The sequence below is a fragment of the Centruroides vittatus genome, unplaced genomic scaffold (genome assembly GCF_030686945.1).
Source record: "Centruroides vittatus isolate TY-2023 unplaced genomic scaffold, ASM3068694v2 contig_918, whole genome shotgun sequence".
NCBI lineage: Eukaryota > Metazoa > Arthropoda > Arachnida > Scorpiones > Buthidae > Centruroides > Centruroides vittatus.
In genome coordinates, this window is record NW_027122605.1 from 1,835,235 (window position 1) to 1,861,605 (window position 26,371).

General features: G+C 27.8%; 1 protein-coding gene across 1 annotated transcript in view; it reads left to right on the forward strand.

The window, feature by feature from the left end:
• LOC136984418 (telomere-associated protein RIF1-like) overlaps positions 1–26,371 on the forward strand; it is a 63,888-nt gene that overhangs the window by 25,032 nt on the left and 12,485 nt on the right. Inside the window, exons 9-29 of the mRNA XM_067281386.1 lie at positions 1,607–1,696; positions 1,775–1,913; positions 2,561–2,712; positions 2,831–2,921; positions 5,842–5,991; positions 9,339–9,446; positions 9,551–9,705; positions 9,794–9,877; positions 9,944–10,017; positions 10,392–10,557; positions 11,748–11,852; positions 11,918–12,067; positions 12,228–12,315; positions 12,436–12,575; positions 14,371–14,556; positions 14,655–14,860; positions 15,456–15,534; positions 18,437–18,601; positions 18,718–18,797; positions 20,312–20,374; positions 26,265–26,322. Of these exons, the coding sequence (XP_067137487.1) occupies positions 1,607–1,696; positions 1,775–1,913; positions 2,561–2,712; positions 2,831–2,921; positions 5,842–5,991; positions 9,339–9,446; positions 9,551–9,705; positions 9,794–9,877; positions 9,944–10,017; positions 10,392–10,557; positions 11,748–11,852; positions 11,918–12,067; positions 12,228–12,315; positions 12,436–12,575; positions 14,371–14,556; positions 14,655–14,860; positions 15,456–15,534; positions 18,437–18,601; positions 18,718–18,797; positions 20,312–20,374; positions 26,265–26,322 (2,529 nt within the window). The remainder of the gene's footprint in view (positions 1–1,606; positions 1,697–1,774; positions 1,914–2,560; positions 2,713–2,830; positions 2,922–5,841; positions 5,992–9,338; positions 9,447–9,550; positions 9,706–9,793; positions 9,878–9,943; positions 10,018–10,391; positions 10,558–11,747; positions 11,853–11,917; positions 12,068–12,227; positions 12,316–12,435; positions 12,576–14,370; positions 14,557–14,654; positions 14,861–15,455; positions 15,535–18,436; positions 18,602–18,717; positions 18,798–20,311; positions 20,375–26,264; positions 26,323–26,371) is intronic.

A 26,371-nucleotide genomic window follows, 5' to 3' on the forward strand; every position in this document is an offset into this window, starting at 1 on the left:
ATATCCATTTTGATAAATTTAAAACAGCAAATACAAATAATTTAAGGTAAAAATAACAAAATTAAATGCCCTAATAATAAGTTAAAACATGAAAACAATAAATAAAATTATGTAAATAATGTATAAGAAAATGAAAATTGCATTAACTAGTTGTACACTATTGACTTTCACATCTTAAACTTGGCTGCTAGATCTGCCACGCCTATACCACTTTCATGCTTGTGATTTCTTACTTTTTCACCTCAATCATCAAAAAATATTATAATCTTTCTCTTAGACTTCATTGCTTTCAAACACTTTTTGGATGCTGTATTTTATAAGTAAAGGTTATATTGGGTTGAACAGAAAGATTTTGTGTATTTTTTAACAGCTGTCATTGCTTAACACAGATGTGTAATTTAATTATAAATTATGAAATTTAACACATTATTGCTAATGTGAGATGGTATTATTTGTTTAGAAGTGTACTTTAAACTTTTTACTTCACATTTTGTTTGAATAAAATTAAGTTTTAATGTCTTCAGATAAAAAGCATATCAGGCATTTTATACTTTATGAGTTTTGGAAAGAAAACAATGCTGTGCAAACTATAAAAAAAAATTAATGTTTTTTGGTAAGATGCTCCAAAACTTCAAATGTGTTAAATATGGTTTAAAAATTTCCATTTGGGAGATTTTGAATTAAAGGATACAAAATGTACAGGGTGTCCAAAAGCTGTCAACAAAGAAAAATGGCAGAAAGTTGTCAAAAATTGACAAATTACAAACACTATTTTTTGTGTTTGGTTATACATAGTGTGAAAACATCACTGAAAACATGAGAATGAGAGACAACTTGGGTGCACAATAGCTCGTGTTTAGGCTTTAAGCACGCTCTTTCATAGTGCATGCAGTTCAGACTTCAAAGTATCATTCAAACTCAGAGGAAAATTTTTGTCAAATTTAGCATTCAAAGTTAGAATTGTTCAAAGTACAAGATACCATTTTATAAGTTAATCATTAAGTTTAGCAAAATCAAAACAAAGAAAAATTGTAAATTGAAAGTTACTTATAATGTGATGGCTAAGAGAAATAGAATGTCTGTGAGGTATAGATATCTTAGGAAGATAAACAAACTATGGCATTTGCTAATAAAGATAAACTGTGTGTTAATTTTGTTAGCATGCAGTTTAAAAGTTAAAATAATTTATTCTTATTGGAATACTCATTAATATTTGAAAATTTCAAACAAAATACAAAATCACTGCTTCATTCAGCCAAAATGATTAAAACTTAAAACAAAAACAACTTTTCTAATATTTTTTTTTACATTCAAATTTTCATATGAATATGAGAGAGAACTGAAGATTGCCTTAAAAAGTCAAAGTATTAAGAAACTCATTTTTGTTTCAACCATTTTGATTTCAATAAAATGTCCAATTTCAGTATTATTTACTTTATTAACATTAGTATTGTCTTGTTTCTGTCTTTAATTTATATGTAGACATTGTTTATTACACATAGGTTTTATTTAATTGCTTGCTTGATAAATGAAAAACTGAGAATAAATTTTCATTTTTTTATTTATTATATTAAAACTAATTTTTAATATTTTAATTATTTTTCAGAATATTGTGAAAGAAATGAGTGTACTATATAATGTTGACAAGTTTTATGTTTTGAAACTTTGGGGAAATATTATTACGCTCTTAGGAAAAGTAAGTTTGTAGTAATTTTTATAATATTTAGCGAAATACATAATAGTTTTCAAAAATGAAATCTTGTTTATTTTATAGATCTTGCACAAAGGAAGTTCATTTATTAATTCACTCTTAGAAATCATCGAGAAAGCCTTTAAATCTGAAGAGGAATACGTTCATGCCGAAGCATTGCGCACATGGCAAAATCTTATAAATAATTTCAGCTCAGATTTAGGTACTGTTTATTTTTGTAAGATATTTTCAATTTCACTTAATATTTTTTTACACTTTTCAAATGTTGAATTGATTTTAATATAAAATGCTAATTTATTTGAGCCAGTATAAATTTTAATTGCTTATATAAATGTATTGAATTATACATTGATGTATAAAAATAATCGAATAGCTCGTACAGTAAAACTTGTATAAGCTGGAACCACACAGTACTGAACATTTTTTATAGTTTGGTAGGTTTCTGTTTTTTTTTTTTTAACACAAAATCACTGTTCTGAAGAACTTTTTCATTTTAAAATAGAATAAATTAGTTATCTATTAATTCTGATATTTCAGATCTCACTGTAATAGTAAAACAAATATAAAAAGTTTTAAGAAAAATTCACAAATGCTGTTAACTTATAAGATTGAAAAGATTCAATCTGAAGTTTGAGTTAAACATTATTAGCAGTTTATGTAACAATAACTGATAATGTTTTGCTAACAGATTGACATAAATATTTACTTAATTAATAATTTATTTTGTCAGCAAATTTCTAAATTATTATTACTATTTGAAATTATGTTTTGAGTATTATAAGTAATATTTAGATTTTAGATTTAAAACTTGTGATTGAATATCTTACATGTATTTGTTTTCTTATTTAGAAATTATGGCTAATCACAAAAGATTAAAATTGCTTCTGCAACCATTAAAACTGAACAAGATGTCAACAGAAAGAATTGCTGTAATAAAGTGTCAAACTTGGTGGCATTTGATATGGCAGCTTGATAGTAAATTAATTCCTAATTTTGAAATGGTAAAGCATTCATTATAATTTGCTTCAATTATTATAAAATAATTTTACTTTCTAAAATTTTAAATATATGTAAACTTAACAATAATGAAATGAATAAAAATTATGAAATATTTTTTAGGTATGTGTTCCTTTGCTACAGTTTGCTTTTGCATCACATCTTAAAGATACTGATTCAAATACCCCATTATCTCCTGCATTGACAAGATCAGGTAAAAATGTTTCTCTCAACTTATTCAAATATATAATATTTTTAAGCTAATTTTCTGAAGCTAATGTATTAGATTTATTTTTTAAAACAATCAGATTTTAAATGTAAACTATAGTTAGTTTATAAATTAACTAATCAATGATTTATTTTTGTACATATATCAGCATGTTTTATATTTGGAAATAATAATTTTATTTTCATAGACTTATAAATTCAGCATTTTAGACATCAAAAATATTTCCAGTTTAAGTTTAAATTATTATATCTTAAAGCTAAAAATGCTTTTAAAATAAGTTTAAAAATTTTTTCTCTAAATATTGAATTTATGAAATGTACTTTAAATGCATGTTTTGTTTTTTAGGTACAAGGTATCACTTTGAAGTATGCTAAATTTGATAAAAATTTGCTTCATAGTTTGATTGATGCTTCAAAGTTTGACCTGTGCAAGCAGAGAAAAAAAATGCATTCAGAACATAAATGCAATCTGTTGTAAGGCCAAGTCGTCTCTTGCATTACACTTGTATGCTTTCAGTGCTTTTTCACTTTATTTTTTGTATGTTGTTCATTGGTTTTTAACAATTTCTTCTGTAGTTCGTTGACAGTTTTTGGGTGAAGTTTTGGAGCATCTTACCCATTTCAATTTTTTTTTTTTTACTGTTTGTATGGTATTCTTTTCTTTTCAAAACTCATGAAGCATAATATGTTTGATATGCTTTTTATCTAAAATTGTTTCAACTTAATTTTATTCAAACAAGATGTGAACGTGAATCTTACATCCACCATGAAAGTGGTATATGTGTGGTGGATCTAGTGGTCATGTTTAAGATGTCAAAGTCAACATTGACATCTTAAACATGACCCTGATCTTAAACATGATCTTGTATCCAGTAAATGCAGTGTTCATTTATTCATTGTTTTTGTGTTTTAATTTATTATTAGGGCATTTAATTGTATTAGTTTCTCTTAAATTTTGTATATTTGCTGTTTTAAGTTTATCAAAATGAGTATTGTTTGGGATCTGAAATGGATTAATTCACTGTCTATTATTTTTATGGGAAAAGTTGATTTGGACTTTCAATGATTCAGAGTTCAAATGGCTTCCTGGAATGAATTAAATTCAAAGTACAAGATACCACTGTGTTTGCTATGTTTTGTACCTTTTTATATATATGATGATCATGATTAGAGTAAGTGTTCAAAGCTTTCTGTACAAAAGAACTAAGTGCAATCTCAACTAAATTTAGTATATATTTACTATCTTAAAGATGCAGTTTTGATTTTTTTGAAAAATCAAAACTGCATCCTTAAGATAGTATATATACTAAATTTGGTGAGGGAAATGGTCTTATTATTATTATTATTTTTTTTTTATGAAGAAAATTCCTCATCTGGATCAGTGACATGTTCTGTTAATGCTGCATAGAGATAAGCTCCAAAACTTTATTATTCATCATTACAGCAGAGAAATTGTCTAAACATCACAATTGTGTAGGCTTTTGACACAAGAATGATTAGCTGATCATCTCTAATGTTGTGGATGCCACAATCACCAGATCTTGACTCTTGTATAATAAAATTTCAGAATATATGAATTAATGAGCACTAAGTTTTGGCTGTAAAGATAAATATTTGTACAGTAAGACCCAGCTTAATGCTGCCTCGATTAATGCTGATTCAATATAATGCTCGAATATAATATCTGCTCGAAGCCCAAAAAAAAAAGCTTAAAATTTACGCTGATTCAAATTATTGCGGAATTTTGTTGATCCATTTATAATACGGTTATTCACAAACATGAACCAATCAGTAAAAGGTGGCAATTTGTCATAGCCTAAATCTATGTTTGGTGCAATTTTGGAAAAAATATAACATCATAGATGCCATAGGCAATATTGAGTTCACTGATGAATGCATGAATGGAATGTGGAAGTAGTTATGGCTGAAGGTATTCAAGAATTCTCGAGAAGAGCCTTTCTCTGTATCATTAGGTTGACCAAGTTGTCAACCTAATTGATACAGCAGGACTAGGAGATGTAGGTGAGCAGGATATTGAGGAGTTACTTCAGGTTTCTGGTGAGAGCCTTACTAACAACAGCCTTCAAGAACTGGCAGAACAAGGAATTCATGTAGAAATGGAAAAGAGAGATTCTGAAAATGAATTACCCAAAGAACTTGCTACAGATTTCCTTAGTAAAAGTTTGGTAACAATAATTAAAATCGTTGATCAAATTGTAGCGAATGATCCAGATTTTGAAAGGAGTGCAAAAGCAAAATGAGGTGTTTTGGATGCAATCTTCTGCTACCAACATTTGCTTAAGGAAAGAAAAAGAAAGCAACCAATGAAACTATATGACTTTATTGCAAATAACAAGAATTTCAAAAGAGTCAGGACCTGCATCACAAAAAATGAACTTCATATAATATGTGTTATTTAACATATATTATTATGCAAATTAATATTAAAAAAAAATTAAAGTAAAATCTTTGTATTTTTGGTTGCATGTTCCTCTTTCCCTATTTACTTTGTTAAAATGACCTCGTTTAATGCTGTTTCGTTTAGCACTTTGTCATCCAGGAATGCATCCCCCATTTTAAGCAGGGTCTTACTGTATTTTTATTAACCACAATTAAGGTAAGGATAAAATATATTGTTGCAAATAAAAAATGTATGATGTTTCAAAAATTACAGGAATTAGAAAGGTTTTTACTAAATGTGTAAATCTTGTTAGAAAAATATAATTAAGAATTTGTCTATTTAAGATATTTTAAGATTACTTAATAGAGTTAACTATAAAATATATATATATATATATTATAGTGTTAACTCTATTAAAAAATCCTAATATTGTTAAATATAATATATATACACACCACGAACATGCTGTTGCCTATATTAAGAAGTTTCAAAAAATCTTTTGCAGGAAAGAAAAATGATCGTTTATCTTTAGGTCCTAAGAATGAACAAGTACAAAAACTTGGATATGAAATTCTTATTCGTTTACTGGAGCCATCAAAGAAGGGATCTTCAGGAGGCTTAAACAGTCCAAAAATAGTTCCGAATATAAGTTTATGTATGAGACAAAATTTCTTTTTATTACATTAAATTATGAATTTTGAATAATTTAAAAATTGTAACTTTTTATTTTTTTTCAGAATTCTATAATAAAATCATTTGTATCATAAAATTGCATGTAAGGGGCCATCCATAAATTACGTAAGGTATTTTCGGATGGGTGGGGGTCAAGGATTTCTTACGATTTCTTACTCAGGGTAGGGGTAATAGATCTCATCTTACGTAATATTCTTATTTTTATTTTTTGATCTCGTTGAGTGGTGGAGTTTTGAATTTGGCTTTAATTCGGCGGTTTCTATTAAGAACGCTGGATATACTAATGCCATCAAGTGTGACATAATAGAATAATAACGCTAGCAGACACATTTTTTATCATGGGAGAAAGGCCATGTAGTTATCTCGCTCGTTTTTTTATTTTTTTATTTGAAGAAGTGCATTACTTCGATGGATGTATAACACTAAGAATACATAAACCAAAATACATGATACAAAGTAAACATAAATTAGTATTCGGTTTTTAGTGAAAACTAAAATGTAAAACTAGAAATTATAGAGTCTTATCTTCAATATTTTTTGAACATAATTGTAAAAATCATCAAACAGTGGCTTCTGAACAAGCTTATCGAATGGATATGGCCACCTGAAACCAAGCGTAAAGATTTCTAATTTTAGAATAAGTCTATCTTGATCGTAAATTGGACAATGATGGTTCATATGGTCGACAGTGTCTAGGTTTTCTGTAGAGCAAACGCAAGAGGCAGTTTCTGCCCGGTTATACATGCTCAGTAAGTAGTTGAGCAGTAGCAAACATTAAATCTCTAAGTAGCAATGAGAACCTGCATTCAACACTAGGAAAATAAAGTCTTGTTATTCTACCAGTTATACTGTTCAACCATTGTTGATTTCACTTTTGCATAGCATTGTAATAAATATAATTTTTAAGGCTGCTGCGTGAGAGAGTTATGTGAGTATAGTCCTTTGCAGCTGACATAGCCTCAAAGTCGGCTTTTTCATTTCCTAGTATGCCAGTATGGCCACGAACAAACATAAAAGTTATCTTATTTACAAGATTTTTAATATGGTGCTGGATATATGTGATTTTATTGCTATTGCAATTGGGATTTAATAGAGCTTTTAGGACAGACTAAGAATCACTGTAAATGTTGACAGACAGAGTTTTGTTTGGTAGTGAAGTGGCCCACTGAACAGCTTGGTAGACAGCATCTTTTTCAGCTTGATATGTGGGGGTATCTGTACCTTCTAACATATTTTGGGCAAAATATATCAGTTTGGAGGAAGATACAGATACTTGAGCCAACATGAAGGAGGCTTTTGGACCATCTGTGTAGATATTAATGTCTGCATGATTATCCATAGAGGAAGCAGATGACACCAAATGTACCCTAGGGATAACCTTGTTTACAGGGTGATGATCAGAGATAGTAGGGTAATTGCAATGTGGTAGCGTATGAACAGCCGTAGATAGGAGTAGAGATTGTTGTTGAGCCTTGAGTTGGTAGTTCTGATGTAGTAGTTCAGAAACTTTTCTACAATACATAGTGGCAAAAGAAGGAGCTCTGCTAGAATAAGAGAGGCATTAGTAGAAACAGTTCTGCAGCACTTTGAAATTCTGATGACAAACTGTCCTTAGAGAGAGAGTAATTTACTTGCTACTGAATTTTTACTAGTTACATGACCCCAGCTAGAGGCCGCATAAAGTAGCATTGGTTGTATTGCCCCATTATATAGAGTTTTATAAGCTTTATGATTTAGTCCCCGGGTGCACCTAGCACATTTTATCAGCATGTAGTTTATTTTCTTGGCCTTAGCCAAAATGTAATTAATATGGCAATGGAATGTGGTTTCTATTCTCTCTTGTTTTATTTTGTATGACGTTTCTGTTTACACATGCTAGTGGATCTGTCAAAGTATTTTGCGTCCTTTTGTGAAAATTAAAATTAATATAAAAATGAATATTATGATGATTAATGATTATAATAATAAAAAGATTGTTAATAATTAAAAAATAAAGTTCTTAAAATAAATTGTTTATTCGAATTCATTAAATTTTTATATTTTTAAATTTGTTCGCATAGTCTTTTATAAATAATAGTACATATTAATTAACTAATTAATAATTATATATTAAGGTTTTTAGGATTTCATTAAAAAAATTTATTTTTGTTAAAATCTTTCTATAAAATTATGCCTAAATATTACGTAAGATAGGGAAGGGGAGGGGGGATCAAAGAAAATATTACGGTTTCTTACACAGGGGTGGGTGGGTGTCTAGAATGACCGAAATCGCCCTTATGTAATTTATGGATGGCCCCTAAAATAAAAATTACATGGATAATTAATAATAATAATGTCATCATCATTTGTAACATAGAGTAATGTCTGATTTTAAGAATTTTCTTACTATCAATATATATCAGTAATGCATAAAATTTAAAAGAATATATTCTAAACACGGAAATGATTCTATAATTCAATAATGGCTTTCAAACTTTAGTAAATTGAAAACTTTTTTAATTGAAACATTTTCAAAACCAATATCTTATTATTGTCATCATGTGTTGTCATTTTAAATGTTTCTTTTCTAGGTTGTTGCATTCTCTTATGTAAACTGAGAATAGCTCAAAATGGAGCTGAGAATATTATTCAATAAACTTTATTTGATGATATAAAAAGCAAGTTCTTTAATTGCTGTATTTTCTTAATTCTAAGATGCAGATTTTTTCCTTGTCTGAAAGAGATTTTCTTACCACTTAATCCTCATGCAAACCTTGTAACCGGTGCTGTCAAAGTTTGTACGTGAACGTTTTCAGCCCCTCACTAGGTCCTTCTTGTTACAAGGTTTGCAAGAGGATTAAGTGGTTTCACCCCGGTGTGTATAGGTGAATTGAGATTTTCTTACAATTGGCATTATCTTAAATTCACAGTCTAAAACAATAATCATTTACTTAAATCTCAAAACTTGACAAATGTAAGTCATACAAGATATGTGTTTAAAGAGCATGGCCAAAATTAATCACTTTGAATTGTCATTTTAGAAAGCATTTCTGGTCTAAACCCTTCTTCAGCTCTTGACAGTTTTTAAAAATTATAGTATTTCTATCATGTTTATGTTTGTGAAAAGACATACTACTACATTCTGAGACACATATCAACAATAGTAACAATTTTCATTAATGCAATCAATTTGAATTATTTGAAAAAGAAATTAAATATAAATGATATCAAAAATTACATTGCATGATTTTTATTTTTATTTAATTTAATCTAAATGTATAAGTAGTTAATAATTATCTAAAAATAAATTTCTGATTTAAAAACTTTTAGTGCCATTGAAGACATCTTTACCAAATTCGGTCTATATTCAAAATATTCATATTCTAATCCATGCAACAAAAGTTGCTCTCTGTAATTTCGGATATAATTCAACTTATGGTAAGATAAATTTTATAAACAGCTGAAATATATAATTGATTATTATCACAAAAGAATATATATTTTATATTTATTGTTAACACATGTTAAATTTATATTTTTAGTTCACTTTAATTATTACATTGTAAAGTTATTAACTGTCCGAACACAATCAATAACAGAAGACAAAAGTAAAATGGCACAAGATGCTGTGGTTCAATATTTACAGTTCCTTTCAAATATCATAGTGAATAAATACTTTAATTCCAATCAAAATCTTGTAAGTTTTTATTTATTTTTGATAATTTATTGGCTAAGATTATGCATATATGCTTTATGAAATATTAAATGAAATGTATTACTTACAGAAATTTTTAGATGATGTTTCACTTTTTCCCAAAGACATTTTAACAACATATCAGTGTAATATAGAATATGGAAATAGTAATTATGTAAGTATAGCAATCAAAAAATGAGAATTTTGTTTATTTGTAATAAGATATTTTAAAAATTTTCAGAATGTACCTTTGATGGCATTTTTGTCACTCATGTTAGGAACAGATATAATAGCACCATTACATTCATCAGATAAGTATGTTAGAATTCTTTAATTTAATGAATATATTTAATAAAACTTCCATTTTAAATTTATATAGTTCAAAAACATTTTTTTTTTAATTATTTCTTTAGGATATTTATATCTATATTCACATTTAATACTTGAGGATTAGTAAATTCAGAAACTAATCAGTTAGCATTTATTTTGTTTGTTATTTTATGTGTGAACCTTTATCATCTTATCTTCTGACATATGAAAGGAAAATTGTGCTTAGTGGTAAAAATTATAATTAAATTTAAGAATTAACTACATACTTAACAAGTAAAAAGATAAATGAAAATGGAAGTTTTATGATAAAAAGTAATTGATATTTATATATCAAATTTAATAGCAACATTTCTACACAGATATTTAACTATCTTCAGCCGCTTTTTATCATATATTCGTGACATGCCATGTCCTCTAAAATACTTCACTTCAATTATGGAAATGTTGTCTTCTGCATCAAATCCAGAAATACAATATAAAATATGGTCACAAATATGTGTTGAACTTCTAGAAATCATTCAAAAGGTTAGTTATAAGTTATGACAATAAATGGAAAAGAATTAAATGTATCTAATCTGATCTTTCTAAATTTTAATTTTTGGTGAGTAACTGAATCTCAAATTTAATCATTGAAACTGTAAATCCATAAATAGTCCAGAGTGACCTGAAAACTAAAAGTTAAAGAAACTTGTAGTTTAGATTTTGTTTTTATACATTTATTTAGTGTTGATGTTATTTTAATATATTTTTTAAAAATTCAGCGACGAGTTGCTTAACTTTTCTGGCAACATTTGGTGCGCCATCTGTTATGATATTTTATTTAAAAAGCTTTATATTTTAACTGTTATAAAATGGCAAAAAACTTAATTTTGAGGGTAGGGATGGGTTTTATAAAAGATGGTAAATTCTGATAATGAGTAAAGTCATCATTAAGTACGACCCTGCTGGAAATATACACAACTCCCTTTAGCTCCCCACCCCTTCAACCTTTTATTAGCAAAATTTAATAGCATCAATTCCACTAATAAACAAACCTTCCTGCAAAATTTCAGGAAGGTTTGTTGCAAAGTATTAATTCAGGACACTGTTAAAACTATGAATTTATTGTTATTGGAAACAAGCTAATGATTTTTCTGTAAAATTTTTTCGAATACTTAATAAATCAGATTTTCTGTTTCCATGTAGTAGTGTTCAAATGTTTGACAATATTGTAGATATTATTTTTGAAAAAAATACCTTGTTAACTACAGAAAGTAGTCACTTAATGCCATTGATTGGTTCTTGGAAACTGCAATGTTAAGTGAAACAAATGTAACAAAGCCAATTTTACTGTAGGCTAAATGATATAAACAAGATATATTGTTTAATATTATTCTAACTGAAGTATGTTTGCAACCTTCATCATTTATTTTCCACCTCGTATAATTAATTTTACTGTTTATAAAAAAATTTAACAACTACAATTGTAAATGTTTACAGATGGTCTTGTATCTTTCCTCAATGATGTCAAGTGAGAATGTGTTGTATATTACAAACTATCAATAATTTTTGAAGATTATATGGACTATCTCAAATATAAAATGAACAAAAAATCAAATATTTTCAAATTGTTTTTCGATCAGATTAGATTACATTGGCCATATTTAAATTTATCATTTTATGTAAAGTATGTTTTTTAATTGTTTCTTATTTATTTAAAAAATTAAAATATTTAGACACAAGAAGTTAATCAGGGAAGTGGTTCATCTTATGATTTTACATGCTTTTTAATGGTATTTTCTTATCCACTAAACCATTTTATAACATGCAATTTACTTCAGGTATGTTCTTTAATTTAGTTTACGGTTTATATGTTTATTTGTTTAATAAATGTATTTAATCTCAGGCTTGTGAAAAACAATTATGGGAAAATTGGTGTGACCTGTATAAAGCCTTCGTAAGATGTGCTACTTTAGTACAGTCTGCACAATCAAATATATCTTGTGAATTAGTATGCAGAAAGATAAGAGAAATAATTCCTGAAGAAATGTTACAGGTTAGTATTTTTGTATTTAAATTAATGTAATTTTCTACCCTATTAATAAATATTTTAAAGTTTGTAAGGTAATGGTTAAGTTTTAGGTAATAACAGTTTAAATTTCATTATAAAAAAGTTTTATTTTTTTAAAAATAATTTTAATCTTTATTTTGTACAGATGCTTCATGTCTTAACAATTATGTGCCAGTTGATAGAAACAATTATAGATTCATTTGATTATAATTCTTGGGGGAAAGATTTCTCAGGTTAGTTTAAAATAATTTTAAAATTTTACAAATGTAATGATATGAGCTATAAATATATAGATATAAAATAACGTATAGGACTACTTTAAAAATTCTATGGAAAAATATTCTTTATTATAGTTCTAACAAATTGGGAAGAGAAAAATGAAAAACCATTGCATAATATGACTTCTTGTGTTTTGATAATTGAAAAACTGCTATCTGCAATTCCAAAATTAGTTGAAGTAAATCAAGATAATGAGAAAGGAAGGGAAAGGAATGTAAGTATAGAGTTTATAAAATATTCTCAAATATTACATTTTACACCAGTTTGAGAATCATGTAGTATATATTCTTGTAAATGAATATATACAACATTGATGTAATCACTAGACTATAAATATATGTAATCATTATTAATGAATTACATACTTAATGGATAAAATACATGATATTATTGATTTCTCTAGGAGTTTAACTATAAGAGTGTGTTATTGGACTATCTATATATTACTAGATGTGGTATTAATGAAATTAATGCAGACAGTATGTATGAATGATTCTAGTTTTAAAAACAAATATGAAGGACTTTGGCTACAAGGATGAAGTTGATCTTGTAGATTTCATCCTTGAAATCTACACGATGTTTAGGTTGTGTTTATACAAAAATCTAAACACAAACCACAATATAGCACTTCTGCTGCAATGTGGTTGACACTTTCAAATGTGAATCAAAGAAATTTGTATACATTGTCATTGTATGTATCAACAAACAAGTAATGTAAGGGATTATATGGTCATCAAGGATAGCATATTGTTGGAAGAATCGCTATTATTTTAAAAGAAATAAAATATTTTGGATTAAATTAAAAATTTTTAGTCTAATTTTAAAATATAATTGAGGAGTTCTATGGAAAAAAGTATATAAGTTAAATTTTGATGTTTTTGGGGAATTTTTAAAAAACTTTTTTTTTAGAATTGTTGTGAAAAGAACAAAGTGTATATGTTAAATGCACTTGAGTAAAATGCTTATTATATCCAATTCTATAAAATCCTGTTCAATGTGCATAATAAAACACTTAACTGAGAAAAGTATTTAAGTGCACTTTAATACCTTATTTCACAGAACTTTTCAACTAACAACTGTCATTGGATAGTGTATGAATTTATTTATTTAGTTATTTCAAATTATGGCAATGTCTCTTTCAGGCACCCAACAAAACAAATTATGATATTGACAAAAGAATCTGAACCATGAAACATAAATATATTTATTAATTAAAATTAAAAAGACATATGTAAAAATTTTTCTGGATTTAATGATTATAAATCATATCAAATAGTACATAAAAAATCATCTGTTTGTTTTTATATGAATTTTCTGCAATATATGTATAATGTATGGGTGCTCTCCTGGAACAGCACCCATATATTAGACATCACAAGCTACCATTGATTTTAACACACTCCAATCTGCTTGTATCTATAAGCAAATAAAAAATAATGCTATGGGATGGTTTTCATTATAAATTCTGTAGATCTTTTTGAAAGAATTATATACTCTTTCTTATTGCCTGCAAAGAATAATAAATTTGGTTTACCAAGATTTTCCAGCTGGAATAATTTTGTTTTGTGGTTTTCTTGCCTTCAAATGCTAACTATTAAATTTAAATACAGTTTGCAACTCACATTATAATGTTGTCAGTAAATGAAGTATTTCACTAAATTCATAACAATAAATAAATTAATATGAATAAATATCTCTTTAAACATAGAAAATATCCATTACCATTTCTAAATACTTAAGTGAAGAGAAATTAATATAAATAAGACATTTTTGAATTAAAAGGCAGTCAAGAAATCATCAAACATTCTTGTATTTCTTACTATGCAAACTGTAGTAACTTTAGGTCTAATTCAGTCATTGTTCACATGATTCTTCTAAAGATAAATAAAAATATGTGAATAATATAATTTTAATTGAGATAAATCTCTCATGTCTACTTTATTATTAATATAATAATGAAATTATAATAGTATATAAAATGAAATTATAATAATATATATTATTTCTAGAAACAAGTAATTACTTGTGCAAATAATCTGCTAGAAATAGTCAAAAAACTAGTCACTAATATCAGCTCTTCTAGTCTCCTGATAACTTTGTTCTGCAGATTAGCACCATTTTTAATTCCATTTTTTAAGTTTGGAAGAAAGGATCATGTTTACGAGAAAATAAGTAACACACAATTTTTTAATTCTGTGAGTATAAAAAGTTAAAGCTATTATAGAATAAATACAGTAGTTGTAGTAATTATTACTTATTTTATTTATTTATTTATTTTTTTTATTTTAAATAGTTGGAGTCGTTTTGGACAAACTGTTTATTATCTCTTCAGCTTCATTATTCTGGTCCCTATGATACAGGATTTCTCACTTCTATTGCCCCTTTGTTGGAAGTGTGTTTCTTTCACATGCGACAAAACATTGTAGACCGTACACGTCAATTTTGGTATTTGACATTTGGAAGTAATCTCAGTAGTATCACTTTACCTATTGATTTCAGGTAAATAATTTTTTACTCATATGTTTAAAATTGCTAAGTTATTGTGGTCTGTATTAATTACTATATTATGTCTGCAAAATTATGTTGCTTGTTTAAATTGTTGCAAGCCTTATCTCAACTGAGATTTTCAAGAAAATATACAAAATTTTTATAAGTTATACTCATTTAATAATCAAAAACTTAATGTTTAAGCCCATTAACAGTACAATAACATTTAGATTTTATTAAAGCAGTATTATTTCTTATGAATATAAATTAGTTCAATCACTATATTGATGATTTTTATCTTGAACACATCCTTTAAATACTCTTTTCAGCAAGACTTTTAAATAAATTAATTAAACTCATTTCAGCTTACGTAGAGATGTTTTTGATCATTTTTATAAATATATTCTTGTATCCTTGTGCTTAAGCAAAAGTAGCATGAGAAATAATACATTAATTTCCATAATGTACAATTTTTAATCGATGCTAAGAAAGAGAAATTTTGGTTTGTCTTTGTACTAGTTTTTTTGTTGTTAAAAATTTTTAAATTATTAAATATAACAATTTTACACTAATTTAATGTTTTTACATATATTATTAAACTTTTCAGAAATGCAATCAAAAAGTTGAAACCAGCACTTATTCCCAATATTAGTCCTGTCAAAGAAATGAGCAATTCGATAAGTGAGGTAATACAGTTAAGCATAAAAAAAATAAGTTTATTAGAACAGTGATAATGGCAAATTACCATATTTCCTCACATATCCCTCTTGTACTTCTAGAAGAAAAAAAATTGGTAAAGGCTCGTTATGAAGCTTGGACTGGCTCGAGGGCAGAGATATCTCTGGCCAGGTATCCAATCCCTCTTGACATGAGAAGGTAAGACGACAGTTAATGCCAAGTCGCTTTTACCTCTTCCAAAAAAAGACAATACTTTGTTATATTTTCAAGATAATATAAAAACCCTTATTTACTTGTGAAAGTAATTCTTGAATATTTGTCTACTTTGAATATAGAAACAAAATATTGTAAATATTTATATTAATGAAAATCATTCGTATATACAAAAATCAGATTATGAGGGGCCTCTTGCGAATTTTAAAACATCTTTTCTAATTATGATTAATACTCCTAAACTATCTTTCAGTTTTGGTGTAAATTTAATTTAAAAGAAGCAAATTTTGAAAATAAAGTATTGATTTGAATTAGTTTTTATAAAACTTTTTCTTTAAATAATTAAAACTATACAGAAGCATGTACGGTTTTAAAATTTTTCCTTATTTTTTGTGATCTACTTGAGAGCCATCATAACAACTTTATTAATTAAAACATAGGATTCTGATAATGAAAAAGATTTGTTATATAAAAAGAGATTATACTATACATCTCAACCTAAATATGGAAAATCATAAATTTATGGATCACTAAAAGTTTCCATATGTGGTAAATATATTGTGTACATTAACATTTATTGCATATGTAATGAAGCAGTACTTAGTAAGTATGTTTACCGAAAGATGTCACTAGTCCTGTCTGTCACACCTGCAGGCATGCAAAACAGTAAGTGTCATTTTGATTGGAAGAAGCAATGACTCGCGAGCATTTTTGGGCAATGACGTTTTACAATTTTAAATGGTTTGTTTGAGTCAGAGGACCTTACATGTTTGAAGGCAGTCTTTCTGGATACCTATCCATCATGGACACAGGTTTTTTTTTTTTTTTTTTTTTTTTTGATGGTTTGGTGAATTTCAATATGGTAGGATGAGCCTGAAAGATGAGGATAGATAGCCATCCCCTCTGCTGTACCTGACCAGGAAAATGTGGTCCATGAGGAGTCATGGTTAGAGAAAATTTACAAGAGCATTGAGAACACTTTGTAAATTGGATCAGCAGCATCCAGCAAAATACAAAATTGTTCACACACATCTTTGCCTAAAGAAGACTTCACATTGTTGGGTGCCAAATTCTATCACTGGGGAATAAAAGGAGGCTTGTGTGAAATGGTGTCAGGACATGATTTAAAAATTTGCAAATGGATTTTAGAATGTTTGTGGGGTTTTTACTGGTGTTGAAATATTTGTCTAGCAGTATTAGTCAAAGTAATCCCAAATTTAGATTTTTTCCAATGAGGAAATTCCTCTAAAGGTGAAGTGGCCAAGAAGTGTTCGTCAGCAAATGGTGGTTATGTCCTTTGAAAAACTGGACACATTTGCATCATTTCATTGGTGGGAAGAAAAACTGTTACTACTAAATGGAACACCACTGTTTGTCTAACTAAGGTCTTTGAGGAGATTTGTAGGAGACAGCCAAAAACTGGATACTGCGGCCTTCATGGTGACAAAGCATCTGCCCACACAACACAAAGACAACTGAGTTTCTGAGATGCAACTGGTTAGCCATCCACTCCATATTCCCTTGCAACTTTTTTTTTTCTTTCTGTAAAGTAAGTCCTCCATAGATATCATTTTAGGTCACCACAACCTGTCAATACCTACAGAGATCAATTGGCAATCATTTCTAAACAATTGTCTGTATGTTTCCAGAAGTGGTTTTACCAGATGAACAGTTCCATTCTATATCACAGAGAATACTTTCAGAAATTGTGAACATTGTGAATAAGTTTCATACACAACTTTTTGTATATCTGGAAACTTTCAGAATGATCCACATATTATAAAACATAGTCTCCACATTGGCAGATTATTATAACAAGATTTAATGTATTCTGTTCTCAGAATTAAACAGAATATACTTAAAATAAAATCAGTTTTTTGCAAATATTTTTTCTTTTCTTGGATAATAATAATAGAAATTCTCTCAGTTTTTTATTTTATTTTTTATTTTGGAATCTTCAACTACTGAGATATGCCTAACATAAAATTATGAGTGTAGTGTAGTGTCAGTTAAATGTGAGAAAATTTAAAATTAAAAAAAATGCAACACACATTGTAATAAATATTTCAAGATTTTTAAGAAATACTAAATTTAGCATTGATTTTATGAAATAAACAAAAATTATTAAAATATGAAAATGTACTCCTATTCGTTGCAAAATCTAATGTATGAAAATGTAGGTACTTCTTTTTTATCACTATCAGCATGCAAGACTCCTTGTGTGAAGTATATTTAAAAAACAATCTTGAATCATACCATCCATGCCATTCATAATGAATCATTTTGAAATTTATTATAAAGTTACTGAAAAATGGTAGTTTTAAATTTATAAAAATATTGTATGGATTAAAAGGATGATAAGCATTAAACTAGTTGTAATTTCTCATTAACTAAAAGATAAAAAGTAATCTGAACATTTTAAAAATATTGTCAAATATCATGGTTTAAAAATGATAAAATAAATAGTTGTATTCTGAAATTATTTCTAAATTTTTTCAAATTTATAATATGAAACTCATTCTTTTATTATTATATTTTCTTTTTGAGTTTCTGATTTTTTTTTTTTTTTTTTTTTTTTTTTAGAATCAAAGGGAAATTTGAGTAAATATGGTGGTAGTCCATTAAGAATAAATATAAGTTAATAATAATGTATTTGTGTTTGTGTTTCAAATATAATTATGAAAATTAATAATATAGGATTCAGTTGAAATTCCAATGCATGTCTCATTTAATGCGAAAAGTAACACACCAGTGAAAAGTCCATCAACCAAAACAATGAATGGAAATCAACAAAAATCTATTTTGCCTAATAAAAACTCCTCTCCAAATTGTTTAAATTCTTTAGAAGATCTTGATGATAAGGTAAATATTGTATTGATTTTATTTATTATTTTGAAACTATAATTTTTATATTATTGAAAATTGTGTAGCATATTTTAATATTATATGTATGTGTTTTTGTTTTTTTATTTGTATAGCATTTTGTTAGAATAGAAACACCAGTGAAGAACAAGCAAATATTAACTGAACATCAAAAGGAAGTTAGAAGAAGAAGGAGGTAGTCTTAATTATGATAATATTTAAATAGCTAATAATAAATTATATCTTTTAGTTGATATTTCTTTTGCTTAAAGCAGATAATTATTGCAAGTAATTAAGTTCATTTTCAATGAAACATATATTAATAAATTTTATTATCTAATTAGTATTCACACACTTATCTTGTTTTTTACTTTTAGATAAAATATTTTACCTTAAAAGATTTTCATTAGAATCTTTTCTTTAGAAAGCTATAGACATTTTGTACATTTAAAGAATATTTTAAAAATTTAGTGTAATTGATTAAGAAAATATTTTGTGTATTGGTTTAAATAGTTATGTATGTAAAAGATTAGTTTATTAGAATGTTTTATATCTCTAAGAACATAGTATCAAATGTCACAGAAATCATAAACAAATGAAATTGATTTAATTTACAATTTCAAAAATTTAACTTTCAAAGTAAATATATACAAGGGTTGGATCATAAGTCATGGCAGCAATTCTTTTTCAGAAGAATGCTGGACAGGCATGAAACTTTGAAATATACAAATGGAGGGCAGTGTATGGTACTGTTCAAAGTATGAGCAATGCAGGTCATGTACAGTACCATGGGTAGATAGGAAAGTGTAAAAAAGCCATAAACAACAGTATTGGGTTTCATATGTTTATTAGTCACAAAGCTATATTGACAGTACAAAAAGAAAACAGGTGCTACATATTCCCTATGAATGTTGAAGGTCAATGGTTGAATTTTGTCCTTTCTGAAATGCTGCTGCCCACCTAGCAACAGTTCGATAAGGCAAGGCATTTTCCACATCTTCCATCAGCTCCCTGTGGCATTCTCTGGCAGTTTGCCTTTGTAGAATGCATATTTTCACATAAGAAAGCTGTTCACACTGAGTAACTTCTATTCTGCATAATGGTTGACTCACCACTGACATTCCTGTACCCTCTGTACAGTAACTGTACATCACACTGCCATCTAGTGACATTGTCACATACTACAGATGACATTCTCTTTGGGATGTGCAATCATATTTTTGAGGAAAAAAAAATGATTGTCATGACTTGTGCTCCAACCTTTGTTACACTCACATATATATATACAGATGATTTTTCTGAACATTATTACTAAATGGAGCAGTTTAAATGACAAATAAATAAATCTTAGTTTTCCAGGAAGAAATGTTTTCAATTTAGTTGATCAGCCATAGATAGAATAAATAGTATAATGTTAAGAACACATTTTGAAATAACCAAATATAAAATTCAAAACTGGTCTCAACTTTAGATCTGAAGCTGAAACTGATATGATTTTCTTGAATAAGTCTCAAAAAATCTTGAAAAATGTTTTATTCATATATACATTTAATTTCTATAATCTTTCAAATGCTTGTTTTGGGTTTAGAATCATGCTAGTTTTCATAAATAATTCATTCATCTACTCAAGTAGTTAATAATTAGTAAAGTTATTTATTTTAATAATTACTACATTAATGTATATGTTGTATGTTTATTTTTCTTTTGCAGTTATGTTCCTGCAATGTATAATGATCTTTCTCAAGAAACTGCTGGCTTAGAGAGTCAGTCAGAGTAAGAATATTTTGTATTCTAATTAAATGCTGTTTTCTAAATTTACATTACATATTAAAGTAAAAATAAGTGGTATTTGAATACTAAGTAAATTTAGAGCCAAATGATTGTCGTAACATATCTGACTATAGATATATTATGGCAAGCGTTTGGCTTTAATTAATAATAACGTTAGGTTTAGGATGTTTATACTAAGTAAATTTGTTTAGAAACAATTAGTCTATCTGCTACAGCATTTTTTATGTAATTTACCCCATGTTTATATAGTGATTTTTAAAATGGAGTGACAACTTATTTGGCCATGTTGCAAGAATTCTTCATCCTTTATATCATTTTTAAAAATTTGTGGTCCCCTAAGTCTTCTGATTTATTAATCCCAGATTTTTTTCTTTGGGGATACTTGAATGAGATGATGTACATATAGACAATCTAGAGACACTGAAGAGGAACATTATCAAATGTATCAAAGGAATATCATTGCACACACTCCACTGCCTATCATAGAATATGTGCTGCTGTGTAAACCCCTCTCTCCAAGAAGTAGATGGATGCTTTCAGCATCTTTTGCTGGCTACTTAGTAAAATTTTTACTGTTGTCCTATTTTTTTAAACCAAAACAACAGCTCTCTAGTTTGTATATTAAACACATTTTCATACTATAATCAAAACTTTTGATTTGTTAGAAAATGCTTATTTTGTGTTGATAAGGGTCATAAATTTGAATGGATACTACTGAGGAAGATTCCTAAATAGCAAGAAATACAGAATAGTTTCGGTGAATTTAAGAAACATTACATGAACAGAAACAGATGAAATTTGATTATTTGATCAATAGGCAGTAAAGACAATATTAACCAAACACACTACATATAACTTTCAAAATAAAGCAATTGCTGTTTTCTTTTTCTTTCTGAATAAGTTTCTTATTTTTTCTTTCATGAATAATGCCATCTATAATTGAATGCTGTTGATCTAAATAAATTTAACATCGAATAAAGAGTCAGAAAGAAAAAAAAATCAATATAGCTGACAGATGGGCCAAATATTTAATAAAATTAGGCTGATTTGTGCATTACATTTCAAGGAACAAAGTGTAAGTTTTAATAAACTTGCCATGTTTCTCATTTTTACAATGAAAATTTTTGACTAGACTTTAGGGACTTTAATACAATATAACATTGTATTAAAGTCTAGGATCCAGGGACTTTAATACGATGTTATATTTTTGATTTCATTTAGTCTTAATTTATTTATATTTGTGCTTTGGATTTTGCAATGTTGAAATAATACAATTTCCAGAAATTTTAAATTTTGTTGCTTGTTTCAAAATTTAAATATATAATTTGTGTAATTAAATACTAACCAATGATTGCTGAAAATTAAATTATTATAGGATTAATTACATGATTTTATAATTAATAGCAGTTTGGAAATGAGAATTATCTAAAATTTCATATAAAGTAGAATCTGTTCATTGTAATTAGTTTCAGTATTACCTATGCTAATGATAACAACACACACAAAATATACTATGACCAATCTAATTACAGCGAAAACAATATATTACAACAGACCAGATACCATATTCATTGACAAATAAAACAAAGTCACATACATAATAAGCAAAACTGTTCTAAACACTCACAACATACAAAATACATAAATTTAAAAATATTTTATGGGTGAGTTCTAAGTATTTACTAAAGTGTCTATTGAGAATGGATAAAATATGTATTGTGCAAGTAGTCCTTTCTTGCACAGGCATCATACATTACATTACAGAAGGTTGCCATACTAAACACATAATCAGGAAATTTTTTAACACAGATACATATACAAACAGCATATAAACAAATCATTTTTTTCTATAGTTATTCTTTGACTTTGGTTTGGCATATCACTAAGCACTGATATATATACTGTGTTTGAAACACATCATCAACACTGTAACAATAAGAATGAACTGAAAATTAAAAAACAAAAACCTTAAATTTCCAGCAATAAAAAACATTTAATAATAACGTTTTCGACTGTTTTAAACAGCCATCATCAGTTAAAACGAACTTAAACAAAAGAATGCAGAAAAAAGAACTCAAGCAATACAAATATTTAAAAATTCAAAAAAATTCCAAAGCAAAAACGCCGTCGTATATTAGAAACTAACAAACAGCGCATGCGCTAAATATCGTAGTAAGAATAAAAATAAAAATAAAATAACAAAAAATACTGCCGCAAAAATATTTCTATTACAAGAAAGAACGTTATGCATTTCGGTAAAACGACTTCCATGCCGTGGATAAACCGTCTGCGTCTCTATGGTTAATGCAACCAGTGTTAACGTGGGCTTTGTAGATTTCAAGCTTTTCTAGATGTTTCAGCATTTGTTTGTTGGTCGTGGCCCTAATAATAGACGCTTTGTCCCAATGAACGTCGACCTCCTGATGCTTAGCAAAAGCTGCTAGCACAGTAGTATCCAAGCTCTTATTGATGGAGTATCTATGCTCCTTAAGCCTCTGCTTTAAATGTCTCATAGTTGCACCGACGTATACCAGATCTGTATTAAATCGACGATCCTTTAAAGGTATAGAATATACCCCTGTCTTAAAACTCTGGTTCTCTTTTTTCTTGTCGTTTCTCAACAGTCGATATACTGTAGGATTACGCCGATACAACAGGCTTATGTTGTTATTTCTGGCTACTTTCTTAACCATCGTGTGCAAGAAAGGAAAATAATTGAGAATCACTTTTCTTCCTTGATTCATAGGAGGAAGCTGCCGATATTTTGTCTTCCGATACTTGTCGATAAGCCTATCAATCTCCTTACTCCGATAACCGTGTTGTAATGCTGCAGTGCGAATGTAACTTAATTCCTTATAGGTGTCAATAACACTGGTGCAATGTGTGTAAGCACGCTTGATCCAAGCATGAAAAGCTGCCCTATGGGGAGCCCTATGTCCTCTATTTTATGTGAGCTTGTATTATGTCGGTTGGAAAACAAGATCATACCCATCTTTCAACATCAAATCGTTTTATATACAAGATATGTGGATGATGTTTTCATCCTTTGGAAGAATGATACTAGCGCTCCGCATTTCCTTCAAGAAATCAACAAAAACCCATATGGTTTGACTTTAGGGCTTGACCAAGAAAGTGCTTCTAATGTAAATTTCCTTGATCTTTCAATCACATGTAAGGAGGGTCAGATATGGACGGACATTTATAGAAAACCCAGCTATCAGCCCATAATTATACCAAAAAATTCTTTCGATTCGATGAATTTTAAATATGCAGCTTTTCATGCTTGGATCAAGCGTGCTTACACACATTGCACCAGTGTTATTGACACCTATAAGGAATTAAGTTACATTCGCACTGCAGCATTACAACACGATTATCGGAGTAAGGAGATTGATAGGCTTATCGACAAGTATCGGAAGACAAAATATCGGCAGCTTCCTCCTATGAATCAAGGAAGAAAAGTGATTCTCAATTATTTTCCTTTCTTGCACACGATGGTTAAGAAAGTAGCCAGAAATAACAACATAAGCCTGTTGTATCGGCGTAATCCTACAGTATATCGACTGTTGAGAAACGACAAGAAAAAAGAGAACCAGAGTTTTAAGACAGGGGTATATTCTATACCTTTAAAGGATCGTCGATTTAATACAGATCTGGTATACGTCGGTGCAACTATGAGACATTTAAAGCAGAGGCTTAAGGAGCATAGATACTCCATCAATAAGAGCTTGGATACTACTGTGCTAGCAGCTTTCGCTAAGCATCAGGAGGTCGACGTTCATTGGGACAAAGCGTCTATTATTAGGGCCACGACCAACAAACAAATGCTGAAACATCTAGAAAAGCTTGAAATCTACAAAGCCCACGTTAACACTGGTTGCATTAACCATAGAGACGCAGACGGTTTATCCACGGCATGGAAGTCGTTTTACCGAAATGCATAACGTTCTTTCTTGTAATAGAAATATTTTTGCGGCAGTATTTTTTGTTATTTTATTTTTATTTTTATTCTTACTACGATATTTAGCGCATGCGCTGTTTGTTAGTTTCTAATATACGACGGCGTTTTTGCTTTGGAATTTTTTTGAATTTTTAAATATTTGTATTGCTTGAGTTCTTTTTTCTGCATTCTTTTGTTTAAGTTCGTTTTAACTGATGATGGCTGTTTAAAACAGTCAAAAACGTTATTATTAAATGTTTTTTATTGCTGGAAATTTAAGGTTTTTGTTTTTTAATAGTTTATTTTCCAGTAGCTAGTTTACTTATTGCAATGAACTGAAAATATTAAGCATAGTAAGTAAATAAGACTACAGTTAGTGAAATTCTGGTTTTACTGACTCTGATATTACAAGAACATGTTAAAACAATTAAAAATGTATAACATAAAGATTAACCTCTTAACAGTGAGGGACGAGTATAGTCGTCCAAGGCAATAGCGTTGCAGTGGTGAGGGACGACTATACTCGCTAAATTCTTTTGGGGTATTGCCAAAAACTACTGCAAAAAAAAATTCACATAAAAAAAATGAATTATGTAACAATAAAAAAAGACTTTTTACAAAATCTTTTTCTGAAACAGTAATGAGAAAAAACACTTGAAAATATACTTTAAAAATTTCCCACATTTCTTCTCCACAACTAAGTGGTAGCCCCACACCTGACTGTTCCACTGTTGAAAGGTTAATAATGTTTTCGATCAGCTTCATTGATCTTCAGTTATGTTCAGAATTTCATTGCTGGATTTTTTAAAGGTGTGATTTTTTTTGTTATAATCTATATCCAGTTGATACAAAATATATGGATATATTAACAGTAATTCATTCAACTTTCTTTGCTTGATTTTTTTTTTTCAATGCTGTCTTTAATAGCAGCTATTGTTTATTAGTTGATTATATAATATTTTTAACCAATGATCATATGCATTTATTTTTTAACATGCATAATGCAGCAAGTTTTTGATGATTTTTCATGTATAATAACACTACATGTAATCACAATTTCTGAAATTTGACAATTCTGAAAAGTCTTGTAATGTGCTCTCTGCATGTGCCAAATTTCAACATCATATCTTGTTTAGGAAATAAAAATACTAACAATACTTACATTGTTAGCATTTTTATTTTCTTTTAACACATTATTATATATCAAGATTTTGAATAATGAATAACTTTTTAAATGAATGATCTTTATATATTTAAATTCATTGATACTGTAAAGACATAAATGAAATTTTTAACTTCTATTTTTAATTTTGGTTGTTCCTTAATATAAAATAAATTTTGTATTTTCTCTCAAAAGTTGATTTTAAAAAGCATTATAATTATCCTTCGTGTTATTTTAATGTAGAAGAAATAAAAATATATAAAATATAATGTATCCAAACATTTTCTTTACAAATTTAGGATAAATTATTTGCTTCTATTGAAGATAGTGTTACTACAAAGTTTTTGTTATATTTATTATAAATTATACAACTATTTATTTCAAATTCATTAATAATAATTTTATCAGGAAGAGCTTTTGTTATCATATAATGCTTCTGTTCAGAATATTAGACTGTATTCTGCTGAATTTATTACATTAATTTTGTTTATATTTTTTTAATTCTAGAACAGATTTTAGAGGCATTCTGAATAAAATATTTTGAAAATGATTAAAATATTATAATGAAAGAATTTATTTATCTATGAATCTTAAAAATTATTTATTTATCAATACTGATAAATAACAATTTTTAGATATTTATAATTATTTTCTTTTATTTTGTATATTTCAGTATCTTAGTTTGAGTTAGTAAGTAAAATAGGTAGAATAAAGATAAATGAATATTGTAAATAATGTAGAATAAAAAGTATAATTATATTATTATTTAGTTTTTCTGAAAGAAGCAATGAAAATTTCTCACTTGGAAACTCAACCAAATCAAGAAAGGTATTTTTTTTAATACAAAATATGTATTTTTATTCTTTGATACATTAAC